Source organism: Chiroxiphia lanceolata, chromosome 1 (genome assembly GCF_009829145.1).
Source record: "Chiroxiphia lanceolata isolate bChiLan1 chromosome 1, bChiLan1.pri, whole genome shotgun sequence".
Lineage (NCBI taxonomy): Eukaryota > Metazoa > Chordata > Aves > Passeriformes > Pipridae > Chiroxiphia > Chiroxiphia lanceolata.
The window spans coordinates 86,450,326-86,472,734 of record NC_045637.1 but is presented as its reverse complement, the minus strand read 5'-3'; the positions used below and the strand labels follow the sequence as shown (position 1 = coordinate 86,472,734).

At 35.7% G+C, this 22,409-nt stretch overlaps 1 protein-coding gene across 3 annotated transcripts in view; it reads right to left on the bottom strand.

Annotated features, from left to right (window-relative positions):
- The window catches only part of EXOC2 (exocyst complex component 2), a 125,595-nt gene that overhangs the window by 41,742 nt on the left and 61,444 nt on the right, over window positions 1-22,409 (bottom strand). For all 3 annotated transcript variants that reach the window (XM_032689453.1, XM_032689461.1, XM_032689469.1), the window contains 10 exons: window positions 20,463-20,588; window positions 16,848-16,972; window positions 13,537-13,605; window positions 13,112-13,269; window positions 9,856-9,977; window positions 6,232-6,293; window positions 3,519-3,599; window positions 2,556-2,615; window positions 1,602-1,663; window positions 825-891 (listed from right to left, as the gene is read on the bottom strand). In XM_032689453.1, coding sequence (XP_032545344.1) covers window positions 825-891; window positions 1,602-1,663; window positions 2,556-2,615; window positions 3,519-3,599; window positions 6,232-6,293; window positions 9,856-9,977; window positions 13,112-13,269; window positions 13,537-13,605; window positions 16,848-16,972; window positions 20,463-20,588 — 932 coding nt within the window. The remainder of the gene's footprint in view (window positions 1-824; window positions 892-1,601; window positions 1,664-2,555; window positions 2,616-3,518; window positions 3,600-6,231; window positions 6,294-9,855; window positions 9,978-13,111; window positions 13,270-13,536; window positions 13,606-16,847; window positions 16,973-20,462; window positions 20,589-22,409) is intronic.

Below are 22,409 nucleotides of genomic sequence, written 5' to 3'. Positions count from 1 at the left end.
TTGTAATAATTATTAACATCTGCAATACAGAAACTTGCCTCAATTTGGCAATCTGTGATTCTTTTATTGCAGCAGAAATGCTTACTGCTCTTGTAAATGAGGCAAAGCTGGGCTTCTGACAACATTTAAAACCTGTACTAAGGAATATTAACTTCACAAGAGGTTCTCGTTACCTCAAGTAATAGTTTTTGCAGGTAAAGCAGTAGTATTTGCAGGTAAAAAACTACATTTTTTTATAAGCTGCTAAACTAGAAGAAAGTACATTTACCAAAGTGTCAAGAATACCAAAAACCTTTTTTCCAATTTCCTAAAAAACCAAAACCAAACAAGTCAAACAAATAATCAATAGTTCAAGTAAATTTTCTGGGGAAAACTACATTAATGATTTTCTGTATCTTCACGGGTTTTAAAAAGTAACTAATAATCAGACTGGTTCTAATTTAAAACAAGGTCAAAAAATCAAATGTCAAATCTTCAGATGACATAACACCAGTGCTTTTTTCACTGATTTCTGTGATGCCATTTTAGTTTCTGAGGAGGACCTGCTTTCAGAAATCATCTTCATTAGTTACCTTAAGACAGTACACTAAGATACCATGAAAAACAGTGTTTTTAATAAAAGCCTTATATTTAAGCCCTATATCCTTATATTTTCTCATGCTTATGTATCTAGGAAATGCCTCTAGAATACAAAATTGTTCTCTATAAAAAAGGAAAACAATATAAACAATTTTTATGATACTGCAATAATAAAAAAGAACCACATTCCTGTAACTTTGAAAAATATTTTCACATCAGCTTTTAGAAACAGAAGCCAAACTTACTGAAGAAAGACTTGAGTCTTCATGAATGCTTCCAAACAAATCTGGAGATGAAACATCAACTGAAAGACTAGGAATAATGTTTAAAAAGTGAGTAGTAAGTGCTTTTGACTATTTGATACATGGTGGATTTAAACAAACATGAACAAAATGGAATCTTGTTTCAAAGCCCCTCACACAGATAATAAAGCAGCCCATGTTGTTCAGGTTTTCCAAGATGCCCACAAAGCCTTGCAGGAGCTTGGTGGACTGATAGTGCTATTCTAGCTACAGATGTTTCCTTCTTAAAGCATTTTACTTTTCTTTCTCTAATTTCTGTTTTGCCACAGATTCTGTTTTGTTTTTACACCTATCCATCCAACAATCATTCATATAGGAAGAAAAAACAAATTGCATTAAAAACAGAGTTAATTTTCTGTTTCCTAATGCATATTGCAATATTTGCCAAGTCTCTGGCTTTTCACAAATGAAAGCTTTTAGCTCTTGGAAACTCAGGCTACTCTGACTTGTTTTGTTCTCAGCACACAATTCGTGTCACTGAATAACGTTGTATACGTAATATCATATTAATTTTCTTCTACAATATTTACTACATGATGTCACACAACTGTTTGGCATAAAAAGTATATGCTCTTATTTCAAAGCATTACTATTCAGAGGCAAAAGTATTCGCTAGAAATATGAAATACAGAAGGGATAAAGCCACAGCCCCACTGAAATGTAAGACTTGCATCCGCAATTTTAGAATACTACACCTAAATCTTATTTTTTTTTACTTACTGTGATGTATCTATGTCACCATCAGGTTTGGTGCTCAGTTGTTCCAAACAGTCTATAAAGACCTAGGAAACAATAAAGCAAGATCTACATTTTCTGCCAGAACTGAAAAAAAAATAAATCTTAAATTCATTTTTACTACAGTCAGTAGAAGCAGAACACTCATCATCACCTTTCTTTGTCTTAAACCTTACATAAACACAGTAAAATTTCAGTTATAACTTTTGAATGCATATTTTCTACTTTGTAGGTATCATAGTTTACTTGCAGCAAAACACAGGAATTTTTAATACTGATAAGTCATTTTCATCATGCATGTCTAAGGCGATACAGTGATAATCTGCTGATTTGCAAAGGAAGCACTGGTAATAGTTGTCATGTGTTCAATCTGAACACTGGATCCCAAGGAAAAATTGCAGAAGCCTCACTAAAATCCATTTTTTGCTTTGGTTTACGATTTCTTTTTTTTTTTGAGGAGACTATATTTTTTTTTTTTGAGGAGACTATAGTTTGAGGAGACTATAAAAATCCAAAGAATGTCATTTAAATAGTTTTTAAAAAAATCGGATTTTGTTACAAAGAATATTGGTTTCTGATAGAAAAATTAAAAGCTACATCTTCAGCTGATGAAAATCAGCATTGTTCTTTTTACTGCAGTATATAGATGTTAGATAGCATCTGCTCAGTAAGTGTCAATTGTCAGTAAAATTTTGAACAATCACAATCAGCAAAATACTTGAATATGTCTCTTATCCTCTGAGGATTTGGCTTCATCAGATTTAGCTAGTAAGCTCTACATACTTTTAAAGTCAACATTTCTCAGTATCCCAGAGTGTACCAGAGGAATAATACAGTCATCAACTCCAGCTAGCTTCTGGGAGGTAAGCAAGGTACAAAGCACACATTTTGGATGGTGACTTGTGTTCACTATTTCATACTTCAAAGCACTCCAGTTACCTGCATGATCCCAATGCTTAGCTGGCACACATCCTCCTGTGTCTTCTGCTGCTGGAAAACCTGAGGATGCAAGCATATTATTTCAGCAGAACAGCTTCCTTATTCTCAAGGAAGGCCTGAGTAATCCATCCCTAAAGAGATGACACAATTAGAGGAATGGCTGCTGGGACACAGTGTTTTCCCATCCTAAAAAGTCCCAATAAATAGTTTGATAAGCATGAGGAGATAACACACCAAAAGGAAGGAAGTCCTAGTACATGTGATATGTATCATTGTTGGCTAACGGAGCAAAAAGCTCCAGGATGGAGCAAAAACTCCCAGGATATTCAAAGATCTTTGCATCCTAATAAAGAAGGATTCATCACACAAGTGAATTCACTGCAGATCCTTCTGAAAAATCTTCATTAAGAAACTAGACAAGCTAGCCATAAAGATTAAAATAATGGAGGAGAGAGAAACCATATCTATACACAGAGGCCCAAGAGTGTTTGGAAGAGTGTTAAACTCCCTTAGAATGCTGAAATCTGAAAGAAAACATAGTATCACAATAAACCAGGGCCTCAAAGTACTGAGTGGATGGGGACAGAAAGCTGAGTTTAAGTTCTGCAAATAGTTTGGATGCAACACTGAGTGAAGAGTAACTCCTAGGAATGGCCTCTCCCTTCCTTTTTTTTTTCAGATGTAATGTCTACTGCTATCTGAAACTTACATGAGTAGCATTTGTTTTTCAAAAAGAACAACTTCAAAGATTTAAATATAGGTTCAACCTGCCCCGCACACAAATTAGCTCTAACTAAGGAAGCACAAGCAGAATTCTAAAATCTAGCAGAAGTGAAGAGGGCGCACATGGAAAAAAAAATAAAGAGGAAAGTTTTACCCCTGGATCATTCTCTGAAAATTCTTTTTATGTAAATTAATTGGTTTCAGAACAAGAACAAAATAAAAGAATAAATCAAAACTTACACTGGCCTCTCCAGGTTTGCAGTCCAGCACAGTTTTAAGAGATTGCAAGGAATGAATAATGCACTGTTCAAACTGGGATGGCTGAAAGTCAAATGAGTTGTTAGCTTTAGACAAGCATCTTAAGTATACACCACACAAATATATAAAAACTTCCAAGGAACACAGTACGCTTCTTATTTCCAACTTATCCCAAATAAGGAGGGGGGAGGAGGATCACAATTTGTATATTGCCAGAGGATCCTTTTGTACTAATGCACTTTTGTACATAAGTTATCTACAGAATTATTACCATAGATGAATGTACACTTTTTTATCTGAATGAGAGACTTTTACACCAAACAGCCTCTTACAAAAGGGTCACGAAAGATTTTCACAGCTGTTTGTGGCAGCATTAGAGATACCTGTGACACACTTCCTCCTGTCCTCATTGATCCAAGTTGGGATAGAATTTCACCTAGGATATCAGATATTTCTGCATTCTATTTCTGCAAAAGGTTTCTAAGAAAATCAGACTGAAATCGCTTTCACATGAAAGACAAAACCCCCACTGGTTTGGGGGGCTTCTTTTACCTTCAGGTTTCCAAACCTCAAGTGTAAGTATCTTGATACATATATCAATATCATTCTGAAAGTGCAAACAAGTTCACAGGAGAGTCATTAGTCATTTTTTCCTTGTCTTTCTCTCTTCCCTGGTAAGTCACACTTTATTTTTTTAAAGCTGCTGGTATTGGGTGTGAGGTTGTTGTGCAAGGCAACATGAAGCAGACACTGCTCCAGAAAAAAAAGACATCATCCTAGTGGATTTGGGTAAAAGTGAACAAAAAAGCTTGTAAGCCACATAAATTTGCTTTTCATTCAGTAGATAGTTTATGGCATGTCACCAACTGGCTTAGGAGTAACTTTTATTTCTGTAAATGGTGGAGGTGGATTGTGAAACTGATGCCCGCATGGCAAAATTACAATAATGAAAAAAGCCGGTAAGAAAATCTATATTTATTATTTTTTGATTCCTTAAAAGAAAAAGGCCAGCAGTAAAGTGCTGCTTTCGGGTTTTTGCTTCCACACAATAAAACATCACACTTCAGTAGAGGAAAGCTTTTCAGATACTTGCTACTTTGGATATTACGAAGCTAAGAAAGGTTAGTTCTGTGTTTCACTGTATCTTTTACCTGGAATATAAATGTTAAAGTTGTTATCAACCCGTATTTCCTGCAAACTTAAAACACAGTTTCACTCTCCAGCCTAAGATGTCCCTAAAGAGAGTGCCTGACCCTTTTTCACAATGCTTAATTTTTGCTAGTTTTTGCTATAATATTACCACAATGAACTCTAGTAGAAAAATAACCTTTCTATGAAAAAACACAGTCAACTTCCACCACTAAAATCTGGTATGTCTCAGCCAAGACCTCAAAAGGTATCTAGGCAAGTGCAGTATACAAGGAATTAATAGGCGATTTCTAAACACAAAAAAGACTTAAGCACTTTCTTGATAAGTTAGGATACAGCACGAGCATAAGGAAACAACACTTTTGTGGAAGACCCTTTCCCCTGCCTCCATTTTACAGATGAATATAGCGAAAAACAGTTAAGGGACTTGCCCAAGTCCGCGGCAACTGAAATCGAGATCAGAAGCTGTAAATCTGGTTATAGCACTACAATTGCCCAACAACACTCCTTCCTACAATATGTATATTGTGACTGCTTACTGCCCTCCTACTCAACTTCAAACACGTATTTATAGAAGCAAATAAGAACTAAAAAAGTCTGTAGAGCATTCTCTTAGATAACATACACAAAGCAACTCTCCCTCCCACAGGCCTTTTCTGCTTTCGCAGATTGTTTTTAAGTCACACCTACAACGTGCTTGCTGTGTTTTAGGCATTACTCATTACTGTTTATTTCCAGAAAGTATCTCACTAATTTATCTGAATTTGGTTTCAAGTCATTGGTTGTTTGCATGTAGGCAATCTCCTAAATTAGTTGCTTTTCAGTTCAATTTCTCATTATAACATATAAGTGACCTATTTATTTAGCTACAGACCAATTCCATGGTAGTGTGCCTACTAAGTTATGAAGCATTTTGATGTGAACTGAACTTGTGACCTCAAATATGATTTTTTACTTTAGTAAACCATCCCTAAAATAAGATGCTTAACAATGGAAGTTATTCTTGTTTATCTCAGCAAAAGCATGCTAGAGGTCAGCAGTAATTACACTGACACATTTAAATAACCTTATTTAAGGCAGAAAGCCATGATATGTATCTGGATGTCAAATTCTTATTTATATTTTTCTCTTAATATACAGCACAAATTTGCAAAACTTTTATTTATGATGGGGTTTTTTTTTGTTTTGCACCTTCAAAAATAGTGCCGTCTAGTAGATCTATTATCACCTGAAGTTACTTCACATAAAAAGTTGCTACACATAAAAAGTATAAACAAAAAGTTTGGAAAAAAGAGCAACAAATAAATTTGTCTTTGTGATGACACCTGTTAAGACTGCTGTAAAGACATTGTAACCATTCATACAATTTTTTAAAAATTATCTTTTTATATTTTCATATTTTTATAAAACTACAGACACCAGTATGCACACATATAGAAAAAGTCCAAAGTTACTTGATTTTTGGACAATATAGAAACCAGTTTTGTTACACATAAAAAAAAAAAAAAATCCAGCAAAGTGCCTACCAGACACCAAGTATACCCACCAACGATGTCAAACCTTCATTGTCAACAACCCAGTCTTCCTTTTCAGCTAATCTCTTTATATCTGTAAGACAGAGTAAGAGGGGAAAGGGGGGATGGGGGTGTGGGGAGAGAAGGTATTCATTTTTATTATTAAAAACTCCTTGAACTTGAAAAGATAAACCACAGACATTGGGACTGCAATGACTAGGCATACGAGCAAATAGCACTAAAAGCTTCAAAGCTTTCAACACTCCCAAATGACTCAGAATGGAACTCATACATGGTATGCTGGTGACACCACACAGAGAAACACATCTATGATACATGGCAAGAGTTACATGCACATTGTTTACTGGAAAGCTTAAAATTAAAGCAATATTGTGAAGGCTTTGGGTTTGTTTTTATTTTGTAAATTTTTAATCATAACATAAAATACTGCATTTAAGAACCCAAGTCTCTAGTCTATTATATTCCAATTATATTCCAACTCTTAATTAAAAATGAAAGAACAACTGCCTAGCCTTTTAGCAAAGAAAGGACAGCATATAATTCATACTCAGAACTATAAAAGAGGCACAAGGTCCCCACTCAGAGTCAAGGATCCATGATACAAGACTTTCTTAAAAAAATACATGAAGGTGTATGCAAAAAGCACTCTTCCACTACTCAGAAGGTGTCAACTTCTACTAGCTTACTAAAGCTAACAGGAGCTAAGTAGGGATGTGAATTCAAAGCTCATGGGCTATAAACACAACTGTTACATGGACATGTGCATTATGCATTGTAAACAGAACAAAGATGAACTGTGTGCAGTTTGTGGGGCTCTGACATACAGTTTTCCCACACACAAACTGCTCATCACAACTGTCTGTACATTATCAAACTCCCTTTCAAATGAGCAAAAATTTCAGTGAATTACCATCTCTCCTTAAAATACAAGGAAAGAGGATAACTAATTCACGCTGAAAGGTATTTTCACTATCTGGGTGGTTTAATCAGCTAACTTAAGAAGCTTGGTCATAGTGTCATACTCTGCAGTTCTGTATCTCATGGAAGTATAGGTTCAGTAAGGATAAAAAGCATTAAGGGGTTGCGTAGAATAATTACTCTGTTCATTTTCCTACTTAGTAAACCTCTTAATTCAACTGATATTCTTGTAAGGGTTTAGATTGTACTGGTCAGCCTTTACATGTTTCTTTGGCTGCTCACGTTTGCATTCTCTGCTTAGCTAATACAAATATAACCTCCCCCAAATTTCTTTCTCATATTTCACTGCTCACCAAATTCCAGTCAAATACATTCATGTAAACCCCCTGTCTACTCTGGCATTCACATAATTTGTCTTTCATGACCTTTATGACCAGTGATCACATATGGGAGGGAAAGAGTACAGACTGCCTCTCAGGGCCAGCATGTGTACATGGTGTTTATCCTAAGATGAGAAAACCCTGTGCATGGGCTGAAGTGTTCTACTGAATATTTTAACTACATCTGAATTGTAACTACATCTGAATGCCTTTACCAACTTACAACACGCAGAGAGAGATGAGATTGACCTTGGTATCAGCACCTTACGCATCTCATGTTTTGGAGATATTAGACAGGCAAAATTCAAGTCCAGGAGGAGCTTTTTTGACTTATGTATTACAGATATAGCTATGTCTGAAATACATTTAATAGCTCCATGAGAACACTGAAAATACCCATTATTTGTTCTTTCACTCATTCCCTAATAATGACAGTTTCTCCAAGGGCCAAATTAACCTGGTTGCATGCAGAAAAAAGCCTCCATTATCTAAATACATTTAGCAGTTAAAATTTTGCATTAGTTGGCAAAGAAAAAAAAAAGGGTCCATGGACAAGGCGTACAGTGCAGCAGTATAGAATGAGAGTCATAATACATGCAGGCATCTTTTCTCCTGTTTGATGCTATAGCCAATACATAAGCTTTACTGATACGGGATGGAAGCTGCAGTCAAGGGAGGCTGCTGTTATGGCTATCCAGCCAATAAAACACACTGCCAGCTTTAGAGATCCATTTCTTTTGATTCATGACAGAAAAGTATGAATAAAGATGTTCAGATCAAACAGAGAATCATTCACATATAGACTTGTAAATGCGCTTTTATAAAAATCTAAGGTACAGACTACCACAAGATTTTTTCCTACACAGAATGTGTGTGGCCAGGAGTCAGAACATAACAGAGCAGAAACTCCGCATCCAAACCAAGAGCTGGGCTACTGCCATGATGCAACAAGCAGGCAAAACTAGTAAGACAGCAGACTTTTTCCATCATTTATCACATATTGGAGCTCTCTGGACTGTGCTGGAGAAGCTACATAGATAGCTCAGAGATTTGGTAAGCTCAGAACTGTCAGCAAATCGGTTCATAGCGAGATGCTTCCTTCCTTTCAAACAGCAGGACATTTGAGGAATCACACTCAATTCACAGACAGCAGAATAAGACCATCCTCATGTCACAATTAAAAAAAAAATCTTTTTCACCCTCTATCACGAAAAAACAAACAACTGACCTCAACTGTGCTAAGAAAAAAATAGGCAAAACAGACTTTCTCATAGTTTAAGTGAAATCTGAAATAGTGGTAATACTTTTCAAACAGAGTTTTATGGAGGTAAGACAACGTACGTACTTGTTTGGTTAGCTAGTTTAATATTAATAGAGAAAAATAATGTTAATAGTGAAATAGGGTTTAACAAGACAATTAAGAGCCAAGAATACAATTCATATCAATACTATATCAAATAAACTACAGAGGTCTAATGATTTCTTGTCATCACACGTTCAAAAATTTGCTTAATATAGCCACCTATGCTTGGCACATTTAAGCCTTGAGTAAAACTCTTTGCATCATGTCAGCCTACAAAATCATCATATGTTAAAGATTAAAACGTGATTAAATTGTAAGATTAAAAAAAACCCAAATTTTTTAGCATTGAGAGTAACAACCAAAACCCCACTAAGTGAATCAGTAGATCAATCTGTCCTTATTTTAAGAGAGACAATTATTTCTGAAAGATTTATTTAATTCAAATTTAAGTTTCAGAGTTGAATATAAGATGGCAAGATGAATGGTCTCTGATGGCACAGAGTCACATGAGATACAGAGAATGCGTTACTGGCCTTCGCTATCCAGACATTTATGGCAAAATTGTGTACACAGCAGGAAGCCCTGGGGACTACAGTGTTAGTAAAAAGCATTGGAAAACACACAACTAAAATACTTCATAAAGGGCTATGGATTGTTTTTTTTTTGTCCTTGAGAGTGGGTCACTGCTCATTTAATTCTTCACGTTACAGAAAAACTGGAAAAAGAAAATAAATTATATTTCCAATATGGAAAAACTGCATCATGAGATAAATCACTTGCACTGTAGAACTGTCTCGGTCCAAAGGAAACAAGTCTAACCTACTCTATTCATCAGACCAAGAGAGGAAAAGACTTCTATTTCTGGTAGAAAAATGAAATACTTGAGTAACTCTTGTGAGATATTACAGAACTCAGAGGAGTCCACTGCCACTACAATATATGTAACAAACATGGTTATTTTTCAGAACGTGATTTGGCCTAATCAAAGGCAAAAAGAATGACAGTAAGCAAAGAGACTTGCAGCCTTCTATTACCTTCCGCTGTGTGTTGTAAGGTCACTATAATGCAACGTACACGAAGGTCCAAAATAAGATCTTGGATGATCTGAAGCATATCATTGGGTATCTCGAGTGCAGTAAGACTCTCAGAACTAAGCCTGAAAGCAAATAAAAATAGACAGAAGTATAAATCTGCAGGGTTTTTAAAGCTGATATAACTACATTAGATTTTTTAGAGATTTTCTGTGTATGTAAATATAATAGCTCCATCCTCAGTGTATCTTTGAAAACTAATTACACCATTCTGAGAAGATCAATTTTTTACTTAATTCAAAAGACTGCAAATGAAGATTTAATTTTCTCTAGCATTACAATAATGTCATCACAGCAACAGGCCAACTTCTTCTACTCTCTTCTTGTTTCACTGCCTGCCTTTCTGCATCCATCTCTTGTCCTACGATCCAAGAATAATCCTTTTGGAGCAGAAGTAGCTTTTTTTTGCTGTTTTTAGGTTAATGCCTAGATCAAACACAAGATCCACAACATGGGTTTTGAGATATTTTTTACCTGCATAGCAAAAGTAGAAGTGATTAAGCTGTCATAAATGGTGATGTGGTTATGCATCAGATTGCTAAGAGTATAGACATTCAAGGAGCCAAAATATAGCTATTACATCATGTGCAGAGTGAATTCATTCACTGTTTTGCTTCCAACTCTGACCAGGCACAAATCATCTGCTACTATAGGTGAGAACGGAGACATTATTTTCTGGTTTTTTCCTTTTAGAAATAGCAACATAGCAGTTGCTTGCAAGAAATAGCATTTCAGCTTTCTAATAAAAGGCTGAAGTTGTGCTAAGACTCAGTGAGGGGCACAAAGTGAGGTTCAGCACTTTTATCCAACTCCTGGATATTTGAGCAAGGCCAATTCAAAGGCAGACGTTGTTTGCCCTACTGCTAACACCGAGCAAAGTACAGGTAATAGAAAGTGCCAAAGAGGAGGAATACGAAGGCACAAGCAAACAAGTGGAACATTTCCAACCATCCACCTGTAGGTTCCAGTTCCATACTCCTGGTGTTGGGCATAAACCATCAAAACCTCAATATTAATCAGACTGCTCTCCGCTCAGCACAACTACTGAATTAGTAGATTAAAACAATCTGTACTATCTCAGTCAGCCAGGATACACAGAATGTAAATATCCATCTGTGAGAAATTCAAGCTACTTTAGACTGAACAGAAGTCCTGTACTTTAGAGTTAATTCCATTTCTTAAGGAGCACACAGCTGTCATATAACTAAGATCATCTTTTTCCTCATATAATTCACCCTAACACACACATACCTTTTATATTTTTATAGTAAGGCAAAAGTGTTGCCAACAATGGCTCACTTGATCACATAGTTCATGTGATCTGGAACCTGTTTATACTGGGTTAAGACAGAATAGGGTACAAGAGAAAGACTGCGCTACCACCCCACTTTAAGCTGTGTGATACATACATATGACCAAAAAAATAAAGATAACACAGATATAATGACAACTCCTTGTTATATAACATTGTGAGTTTTATCATTCTTAAATCCAAGCAGAAAACAGTAAATCATTTGTGAGATGACAGAAAAGAGTACAATTCTATTATGTGCTTCATCATGACTTTAAGTTACAAACCATGAAAATAAGACAAGCTATTACATAACTTTGCAACAAACAGAGGTTTTATGCGCTGTGTAGATTTTTCTTGGGAACAGCCCACCTTCATCACTGGTGCGAGTCACAGGAATTTATCAGATTGTCAAAGCGTGGGGGCTTGAAAATAAAAGTTACTTGCAACACTTGCATAAACTTCTGACCTGGTCATCACCCTATAATGGTATATTCAGTTTCTCTTCTCCAGACTGCCCCCTTTTCTTCTCTATTTTTGATTGCTTTGCAGTAAAGTCTAGTTCACTTTACTAAAGTGCCATAACAGGCATCGGCAAGAACATGAGGTGAGGAAAAGAGTGGGAGGGAGAAGAGGATTTCCCCAGCTCTCAGTTCAGTTGTTCATTACCAGGGCAGTGCCCGGAAAGCAAAAGGGGATTCTCTGAAAGAGAGTCTTCATATACCCTATAATCTTAGCCTGGATCTTATCTCAGATGGCAGAAGCACAACTAACCTTTAGAGAATCTGTTGGTTACATTTCCAAGCCAATATTACAGATGTGCAAGTGCTAAATTCTAGAATTTTATAATTTGAGTGAAACTGGATTGCTTCTCATAAAGGGGTAACACTGCCCTTTATATCTTTTCATCAAATATCAAGTCAGTTCTTTGTTAAATCGGAAGCTTTCCGTAAAATTTAGCCAGAATAACGAATTTCACATGGAATTTTTTTTTCTAAATGGGTACAGTACAGATAATGTGACAACAGACTTTGAGAAAGTGTTAAACAGACTTAACAAGTATATATCGCTGCTAGGTCCATCTGCACTAAGTATATCTATAAGTGGTTATACCCCTTTCTTCATCTGTGCTTTGCTTGTTACCTGCTTTGAAAACTCTACATAAAAAGTACAGTATCATATGCAGATATTACTCAAGTTTATAAAAGATAATGACAGTTCTTGTCATTAGACAAATGGAAGCAAATTCTGCATATTACTGCAACATTTCTAATTAATGAGATGCATATTACTAATTTTATAAACAAATACAATGATAAGCAGAATGACATTATAAGCAGGAATATCACCTTTCATCAAAAAACTGTAATGGTAAATTATGATCTAAGAATGATACAGTCGTCAGAAGCATGATATTTTCACCCATTTTTGCAAAGATGGGAAGATGTAGCAAATGAAGCAAATAATTGCTTTCTACCCTAAAGAATCAAATCCTGTTTCATTCATTGAGTGTCTATGCTGTGTCAGGCAAATATTTTACTCCAACTTTTTCACCAGATGCTAAGGGGAAAAAATGAATATACTGTTATGTAATAAGGCTATATCATAGAAGATGTCACAGATTATTCTGAGTTGGAATGGACTTACAAAGATCATTCAGTCCAACTCTTAAGTGAATGGCCCATACACAGATCAAACCCACAACCTTGGTATGATCACGAGACATCAGTAATCACACTTGAACACAGAATCCTAAATTTGCCATAAGAAATTTTTTTGCAATCCCATTTTTGAAAATGTTAACATTCTCACAACTCAGGGTATTTAACGCAAGGAACAAAACATTTTGTCTCAAAACACACGTATTCCAGGAATAGCATGTTTTTGTAGGTCCACAGATTCATTTACCTTACAGTTTGGATGACATGCGTTAGCCACTGGCCAGAAAGTTCAGATTTCATCTCCCAGCCACCATACTGTCTTAATTCTCCTTCTCTGAGGCTGAATGGAAGCAAGGCTCCACGGATAAGTTTTACCAGAGAATGCATCACTTCCTGAATCATTTTCTGCATCAGATGATGGGAAAGAAAAAAATCAAGGAAAAAGCTCTACCAATATGCTTAAGCAGACATGTACTTGCTATACATAAGAGCTATGAATGCATGATTTACAGGTGGTTACACATGGTAGAGAGTAAAGGAGAAGGAGGCATAAAGGCACACAAATGATTAAAGAAATCTGATTTTCAAGGTGGTGACACTAAAGTGCCTTGCTATGAAGGACAACTGAAAGCAATTAAGGCTCTCCCTGCCACATCTCCCCCAACTACTTACCTTGAAATCATTTTGTCTTTGCCTAGCGTTTTTCTTTGATCTTTCCATTTGGCCAGATTTTTCAGCAGTCTTGTGAAAATGAGAAAATTGAAAAGTGTAAGTCTCTTATAACCACTGTTAAAATAATTCTGAAAAAGGGGGTTTCGAAGTGAAGAAGTGAAAACTGATGAGTTTATGATGCAATTATAAAAACTAACTCATGGCATTTCAATAAGCAAAGACTACATATATCTCAATAAACTCTACTTACTGTAGGTCAGAAAGCTAATGTTTAACTCTGAGGAACAATGTGTATTTAAGACAGAGACAAGCATAAGAATAGCTAAATACAAACTTCTTGAGGTCAAAATTTTTTCACCACAATGCTAGAGAGAACTAAAACATGTATAGTCCAATTGTGCATTAGGTTTATATAAAAAACCCTCTATTTTTTCAGCATGGAAGCTGACCAGAGAAAGACATCAATGTCAAGTACGAGATAACTTTTGGAATGAGGGCAAGATGTGAGAGAGAGGGTTGAGGGGGGGTTTGTTTGGTTTTAGGAACAGTATTTTGTGGAAAATTCTCTTTAAATAATTCAATTAATTGTAAAAGAGTCTCTGCAAAATAAGTGACATCTTCACTGTCAGTCCTCTGAAAATAGAAGAATCTGAGTACACTTTGCATGAAAGTTACACTTGAAACAAGACATGCTTTGACTAGTAGTCTTCCTGTTTGTAGTTCTAGCCTTCTGTGGAATCTACTGAGCACGCAGTAAATTACACTGACAAAGTTATTTCAAATACCAGGTTAAGTGCAGATACTGTAGAATTTTAGTTAGAAAATCTCCTGGTTTATGCTTGTACAGCAACATCTACTGGACAAGAAGTGCAACAACATGACAAGAGTGTTCTCAAAGAGAGTCAGCTTACTTTCAAGTAATTAATTTGAAATGCTGTATTTTTCAATTAATTTGAAATGCTGTATTTTTCAAAATCCCTCTAAATTAAAGTACTTAAAATTTTTAAGGTAAAATAAATAATTCGAAGTGAACAAAAATTAGAGAAAAATAAAACTATTTAACAGTTTTGGAAAATACATAGCTATGAAAATATTGTACTTTTAAGCTCTGAATTATATGGTTTCAGACAAGGAGAACAACATTCAAGTTATTGCTGCATATAATTCCCAATTCTTTCATCTAAAGCTTTAAAAAGAAAATAAGCTGTATTCCTTGAAACCTCAGATAGCAACTTAAAATTCACAGTCTTTTACAGCTGGATTTAACAGAACAATTCATAGATCTTTGATATCTTTTTTTTTTTCCTTAGTGGTTTTGCTGAAGACCAATCTTAAACCTTTCCTGCACAGACAGACCAAAACTATCTTGTGGTAAGATCAACGGTTACTCCTCACAAATGTGATTTCACCTAAGAGTGATTCAAAGAACTCAACTTTTCAAACTGTTGAAATACCACATAAATTTTTAACTGACAATATTTTAAGTAATTTTTAACCTTTCAAAAGTAAAAAGAACAATCCCCCCCCCAAAAAAAACCCCTACAAACTGAACAAGAGAAGATACATCTTGAATTTGATATATGGAGATTTTTCCTGTATTTTTAAAATGTCTTGAAGACTTGAATAAGCTAACCGAAATAACCCTCTATGCCATTTTTCATAGGATGCTTCTTAAAAAAAAAGTAGCAATCACCTCGCTTCCTGAATAAATAGCAAGCAATGTAGTAAAAGAAATTTCTTCATGGACAATTAAAATCTCTACTATTTCTGATAGAAAAACATACAAACTTTCAGTCTTGAATGCAAGGTGATCACAGATAGTATTAGGTGTTCTAGAAGTCTCCTAGCTTATGCCACCCCCTTCTCTCACTCATCCTCAATTGACAGTGGCACGCAGAACACAAAGGAGGAACGAAGGACACGATCCTTTCTCTCTCCCCAGGAACTTGTGGGGCTTCTGTAAGGACCACAGGAGCAGAAGAAATCAAATGTATGGGGATTCATTTCTCAGCAGCTCAGAATTTGGCCCTAAGAACAGGAAAACTACCTCTCTTGGTTTTTTTAGTACATTGAAACAATGTTTTGTTCAGGCATGACATAAGATCACTACATTTTCCACTTGTAGTCATTTTCATAAGCAGAATTTCTCAACCTTGTTTACAGTTCAAGTCTGTTTTTCTAGAAATTGCTTTATTTTTCACTGTACACAGAAAAAAAAAAATCACAGGAACTTAACAGGTGAATTTGTAAAGTTTGGTTTTCAATTGTCTGTCAAATATAAAGGTTGTCACTTCCCTTACGAAATTATTTTTGTGAAAGTCAACAGTACTAAGGTTTACTCTTGATTCTACTTCCTTCACTGAACATTAGGTTTAAATGCTGTATCTTTCTTTTATCATGTAAAATGAGGATCACAAATAGAATCTATTTCACCGGAGCTATAACGCACTGTAAAATGTGTTCAACATACAAAGGGCTATAAATAGTGGCATGAAATAGAACGGATGCTTGATACGTTAATTCTTTAGTTAAAGAAATGGAAAATGAGAACATAAGCTTCCAAATGTCCTTTTTCCAAGGCTTTTGTTTCATTTTCTACTAAAGCTGCAAAGAATAGTAGATATTATGGTTGCAGTTCTGTTTGTAGTAGAATACTGTATGCACAATGATTTAAGAACTGAAATAGTGTGGATATAAAAATGGTATGTGTCATGAATCATTACTTTTGTTTTTCCCCTGCTTCTTGGATTATCAAGATTATATTTACGTGATTTAGAAGAACCAGATAACCGGAGCAAGAAGGACTAGAAGCACAGGTGATTGCAGCTGTCTGCACTTCCAGACTGGACTCTCTACAGTGTGTCTCTGAATACTACTCTGGGCCTTGGTCATTTTGCAACCCTGGTCTCCAAGGTACCCTCACTTCCAAACACTTTAAACTCAAGAAATGAGTATTCCTTTTCCAAAGAAAGGAAACAATATTTTTCTGTATGACTCTGTCTTTTACGAATCTCTATCTTTCATGCAATGTGCTATTTCTTCAGATCACCAATGAAGGGCCAGCTATGAGTAAGAGGTGACAGCACAGAGATATAGAGTCCAGCAACTAGAACACAGACAAACACAAAGACACACTCATACAACCCCCACTGTCAGAATTTGCAGTAATTCCACTGTATGCCTACATTCTTTTAAAAATAAAAAGAAAGACCTCTTATTAAAATGTCTTCTTCCAGTGAAATATAATACTTCAAACATAATTATTACAGACCTTTGTTACTTAAAACTCATTTATATAGAAGAATCCATACCTCACTGAATAAACTTCCATTCACGTACGAAATCCAGAGCTTCCAGAAGTTGGGCAGTTGACTTACAACGAGTTTTGTCAACTTCTCAACAAATATAACTTGCTGAGGAGCTTTGTATCGCCAAGCTAAAAAGGGGAGAGGAGATGTAAAAAGCAACATTAAAAACTTTACAAATAATAACGATGTGTTTTTAGCTTGCTGCTGCTTTGTATTACATGTGACTATAGAGTATATATAAAACTTTTCAGATAGAAAGGAAAAAATTTAAAGCCTAGTGCATATATGTGTACAAAATTTGTATACATACAAGCTCTTTTGTCTCTTCTCACATGCTTACAACGTTTCAGCACTGTGACAGTATATATAGAATGGGTTCTTCGCAGGAGTGTCTAAGGCAATCGACCTAACAATCCATTCAGTCTTTTGCCTTCAAATCATTCTAAAAAGTAAGGTTACATGAAAGCAATCAAGATATTAGAAAAGTTTCAAATGAAATGTTGGCAACAGGTAACTTTTCCCACTTTCTTTTCCAATGGGGCAAATGGAGATTGTGGGGGGAAAGAGGGTAAAGAGAAAGTTGAACAGGGGTAGAAGAAAAGCACTAATATACACATATATAAAAAAATAAAGCAAACTTCATGAAATATTCTTCTATAACCATCTGTGATTACAACTGTTTAACAAAATAGGCTATCAGCATAACAGTGATAAGAGACTTGTATTTCACCTCAAGAATTAGAATCCACTTTAGAACACCTGGAGAAAGAAATCACAGATTTTTGAAAAAAACCCAAAACGAACAGCCCAAATCCCCACAAAACAAAATAAAACCACTTTAAAATGCCATGTTTATTGGTGTGAGGTTTTTTTGTGTATAAACTCAGGTCTTCTACAAATGATAAATTTAAAAATATGGTATTATCCTACATAACTCTGTGGAAGTGCAGAAAAATGTTGCATGAAATAGCACTTTTTGTATTTACTTTGCTGGAGAATACTGCCTACAGAGAACAGGAATTCACCAGTTAGGCAAAAATAGCTCAATATTATGTAACTAGCAGGCTTCACTAGAGCCTCACTATTTTATTGTGTTGGTAGACAGTCTGGAAGCTCCTTTAAGTACATCATGCCTTCAGCAGCATCCATTTGTCAAGATGCAGGTCAAATACTGGTCCATTTTTTTAGCGGAGAAATAAATGTCTGCACTACTCAAAATATTACTTTTTCTCATGGCCAAAAAATTAAGGCAATCCGGATTAGCATTTGAAAATAATATCACAATGGAAGCCCAAAATTTGGAAAGAGGCTCTGACATAACTCAAGTGCAACTGTGCTGATTGAGATGCATCTGTTTAGGAAGCGTGAACACTTCAAAGCTCAACTAGAAGAGCTTGTAGTGTGGACACAGAAAAGATACTTTCGCCAGTTTGGTTTATGACTGTCAGAGAACTAGTCTAGACCCAGTGCAAGAAATACTATTATTAACATAAGCTGTGACAATGTCAGGAAGCTGTGCCAACACTCCTATAGCAGCAGAGGCTCTGTAATGTCTACAAATCCCAAGTTCTAACCAAAAAATTTCTATTCCTTCAAGAAACCATTTCACCTTTGCCAAAAGCCAAAAGCTAATCCAAGGAACCAGGGATGTCTGATTGTAACTGGAAACATAGTGGTAAGATTTATTGCATCTTGGAAATTCTTTTCTTCTCCAGGAAGCACACTTTAGGCTTAGTCCCAAGCCTACAGAAAGCAGATACTTCCTAGGATAAGCTATTGTACATCATATCAAAAGGTTCTGGCCAGAAATTCAGGATTTTTTACTTTGCTGCTAGAGAAAGTTCCAATCTATATTAAAGCAAAAATTTACTTTTATTCCATTTATTCTATTATAATCTCTGCTATAACAACCTAAAGATGAAACTAGAGCTATTGTCTGTTGTTTACAAATTCTCATGAACATATGCTTAAGCAAGAGTTGAATGTTACATCCACGCTGTAGTTTTGAATTCATAGTAATTTCTTCTAACAATCTCTTGGACAATCACTGTCAAGCACATTGGACAAAAAAACCCAAACACACCAAAACAGCCCAGAGATGCCATTCCTCAAGCAACCCAAAAACAGAGCACATCATGGCACATTTGGAATGGCAGCTCTTGCATAGGTATTGGTTGGTTTTCTTCGTCTCTGCACTCAGAGAAGAGCAAGGATGGCAGAGCTTCCAACTGTTCCTTCGCATGCATCAGTCATGTGCACCTAAGCACCAAGGAACTCAACTTGGAGGTAACTCATTCTAACTGTAGGGTCTTTGGGGTGAATTATTATAGTGCTCCAAACCTTACAGTTTTCTTTTGAATCTTGGTTTAAACTGGTGGCTACAGAATACACAAAACTTGCTGAAAACTTACTTTTACCAGTTTGTAAGAGATAATAGATCCATAGCTAATACTCTAAAAGCAAAGATAACTGATTGAAGCAGAATTTCCTGCCATACAAGTCTCTGCTCTTGCAAGAGAATTCAAACAAGTTAAAAATAAACTGGATTTTGGATTTGCTTGCTACATTAAGCGTGGCACGCATATTGTTAGTGGACGGTATTCAAAAACAACCAATAATTTACTGTTTTGCTTTGTAACACTTGTTAATCAACTTCATGTGAGGCTTTGGGATGAGAAATGACAAGGGTAACAGTAAGACAGTAGTGTAATTACTCAGTATACAAGTATGTTTTCATTGAAGAGTCTGTGTAATTCACTTTTTGAAAGACAATCATTCAACCACAAACTGTGACAATATAATTGTCTTGTATGTGCATGGCAGCACAAGAATGTAGAATTCTTATTATTCTTCATTCTATGTTCTTGAAAGATTCCTTTCCCTTCATTCCTCTTTTTGGAAGGAACTCCCACAACCATATTTCTAGATGTTTTTTCAAGGAAGTTGACAGAATGGGGAGAGGAGTAACATCAAAGCAGACCAAACCCAGAAATTTCTTCATAAAAACTTGCTTTCTGTAAAACAGTACTTCAGTAAGAAATTATCTGTTCTGTGAAAAACATGTTTTCTGTCTCCTGTGATGTCACCATTGAAAGACTCCTGAGATGAAGTTGTTTGGAAAGGGTGTTGAGGACAGTAAAGACACATAAGGACTCAGATGGTTGTGGACAGACAGATTGCTTGAGCTTAGTCACACACTTTGTTTCCTTTTCTGGGTCTGGAGAATTGGAGAGCCAGATACGTGAAGTCACATAAGGTGCAAATGCAAGGAGAACCATCTTAGCAAACATGCAAAAGGTATAAAAACAGCAAAAGGTAGCAGGCAATAGGTGGCTATGCATACAAAAAAAAATAATTCTGGTTTTGTAGAAGAAAGACTTATTATTTTAACTACATTTCAAGAAGCAAATTTTGACTATGAATTGCTCTTTGCTTGCAAAAAAACACAGAGGACCCCTTTAGTAAGCAACAGCAACATATGAGAAGAAAGACTTGTATTTGGTAACAAACTAAAACAAACACACAGGGTTTCTGGGTTTTTTTGTGGTTTTTTGGTTACAGCACACACAGGACACTGGGGGTTGCAACTTTGATTTTTCAAATAAAACAGATGCCTACCATCATCACGGCCAGACTGAAAGCTGCTGCCCCTTTTCAGTGAAGCAGTTTGACTGAGATGGCCAATCGGTGGTGGACGCGCATCACTTTCCAGGTCTAACATGGGGCTGTGGAGCAATGAATTGCCTAGAGACAGGGGAAAAAAACCCCAGAGGTTAGAATAATTTTGCATATTAGTTGACATGAAATTGCATGCTGCATGTGGAATTCTAATCTAATTTACTGATGCAAAAGTTATCTTACAAAAACATTCTTAATCATGGCTTATTTAGACTGTTCACATACATTAACACAGTTCAATAATACCACTACTGATTCCTGTAGCAAAGCCAAACCCAAAAGTACCATGTGGAAAATACCATTCTTTGGTCTGTATGTTTCTCTGTTTTTAATTAGCTGATGAAAGTTATGGATAAATATGTATTTATGCATTTAGTGACATAGCCCATGCTTTTTTTCTAGTGTATGTTCTAAATACACTTTTCAACAGCAAAAGTTTCTTGTGTGTCCAGTTGAAGCAGTTAAAGGCAGAGTGTTCAACTCTTATCTAGCTGTTTGACCTCTACGGAGTTCAAGTATAAAGAATCCATCCATCATGAAGCAGATGAACTAATGGCACTGTATGTTTGCATGTGTCTGTAAAGCACCCCTTACTTATCTACAAACCCATAAAATATTTTCCAGTGTATCAAGCAATTTTTTTTTTCTTTGGGTGCCTCTCCATATGTAGGTCACTACTTGCAAGCCCTAAGCAATGATTTAATCTGATGGAGGTGGATACTTGGAGTCTAACATGCATTTTGAAAAACAACCACAATGTTGCTTTATGCATTTCTCACAATAGATACATTTCTGCAATTAACCATCAAAAATTATTTCAGCATTGCCCAACTGAGCTGTAACAACTAAATTTAAATTGATCACAATTCACAGAATTATACAACAGTCCAGGCTGTAAATAATCTCAGAAGATCATCTGGTCTAATCTTTCATGGGAAAGGGAGCCAAGGTGAGATTATCTAGCACCTTGTGCAATTTCATCTTGAAAACCTCCAGTGATGGGAACTCTAAAACGTCCCTAGGGAGGTTACTTCAGTGATTGACTGTTCTCATGGTAAAAAAATCCTCTCTTATATTGAGATGAAACCACTCTGGTAATTCACACTAAATTTTGTAGTGAGAATCTTAGCATTTGAGTTTATATTGTTGATCTTTTCCAGCGATACCTACATTCATTTAAAATAATAGGAAGGCCACAGAGGAAGAGCAGCAGCTGTAACACTGCAATACTCAGATTCAAGAGTAACACAAAGTAAAAAGGTCTCAAAGCACATTTATTTTAAATTTATGCTGGTGTCAGACTAGATGGCAGAAAAGATATACCTAGTCATTTTACTTCAACAGCTGGGTCTTAAAGAGCAATACTAAGTATTGTGAAACTTATCACAAACTTCCAATAGGTGACAGTATTGGGTTTTAGTTCATTTTGAATGAAGTTCTTCCTCCTACAAAGGCTTTTAAAGAAATGTCCTGTGGCCTTTCTCTGTGGCATTGTCATTACCAAGATAACTATCAGTTCCTCCATTCTTTTTATTACTGTTCATACTATAAGACACCTAAGTAAATAGATCCAATTTGCTACATTGTTCACAATTGTGATTGACACAACTGACTTGGTGAACCCATCCTTTTTATCTTTAGGCTGTGTTATGATTCTAATGACTCTAACTCCTGCACCACTTATTAAACACAACTCATATTTATGACACCTTTAAAACTGATGAGTTTTCAGAACACAGAATCCACTGCAGTGATTCAAGTGTATTTTCCACTGTCACCACAGATGAGATCTACAGTGAGTTTTAACAAGAATTTGTGGAAAGACTTTTCCTTTTAAAAGAACTAAAAATACAAACTAATGAGAAAGTAAAAAACTAAAGTTTTGCA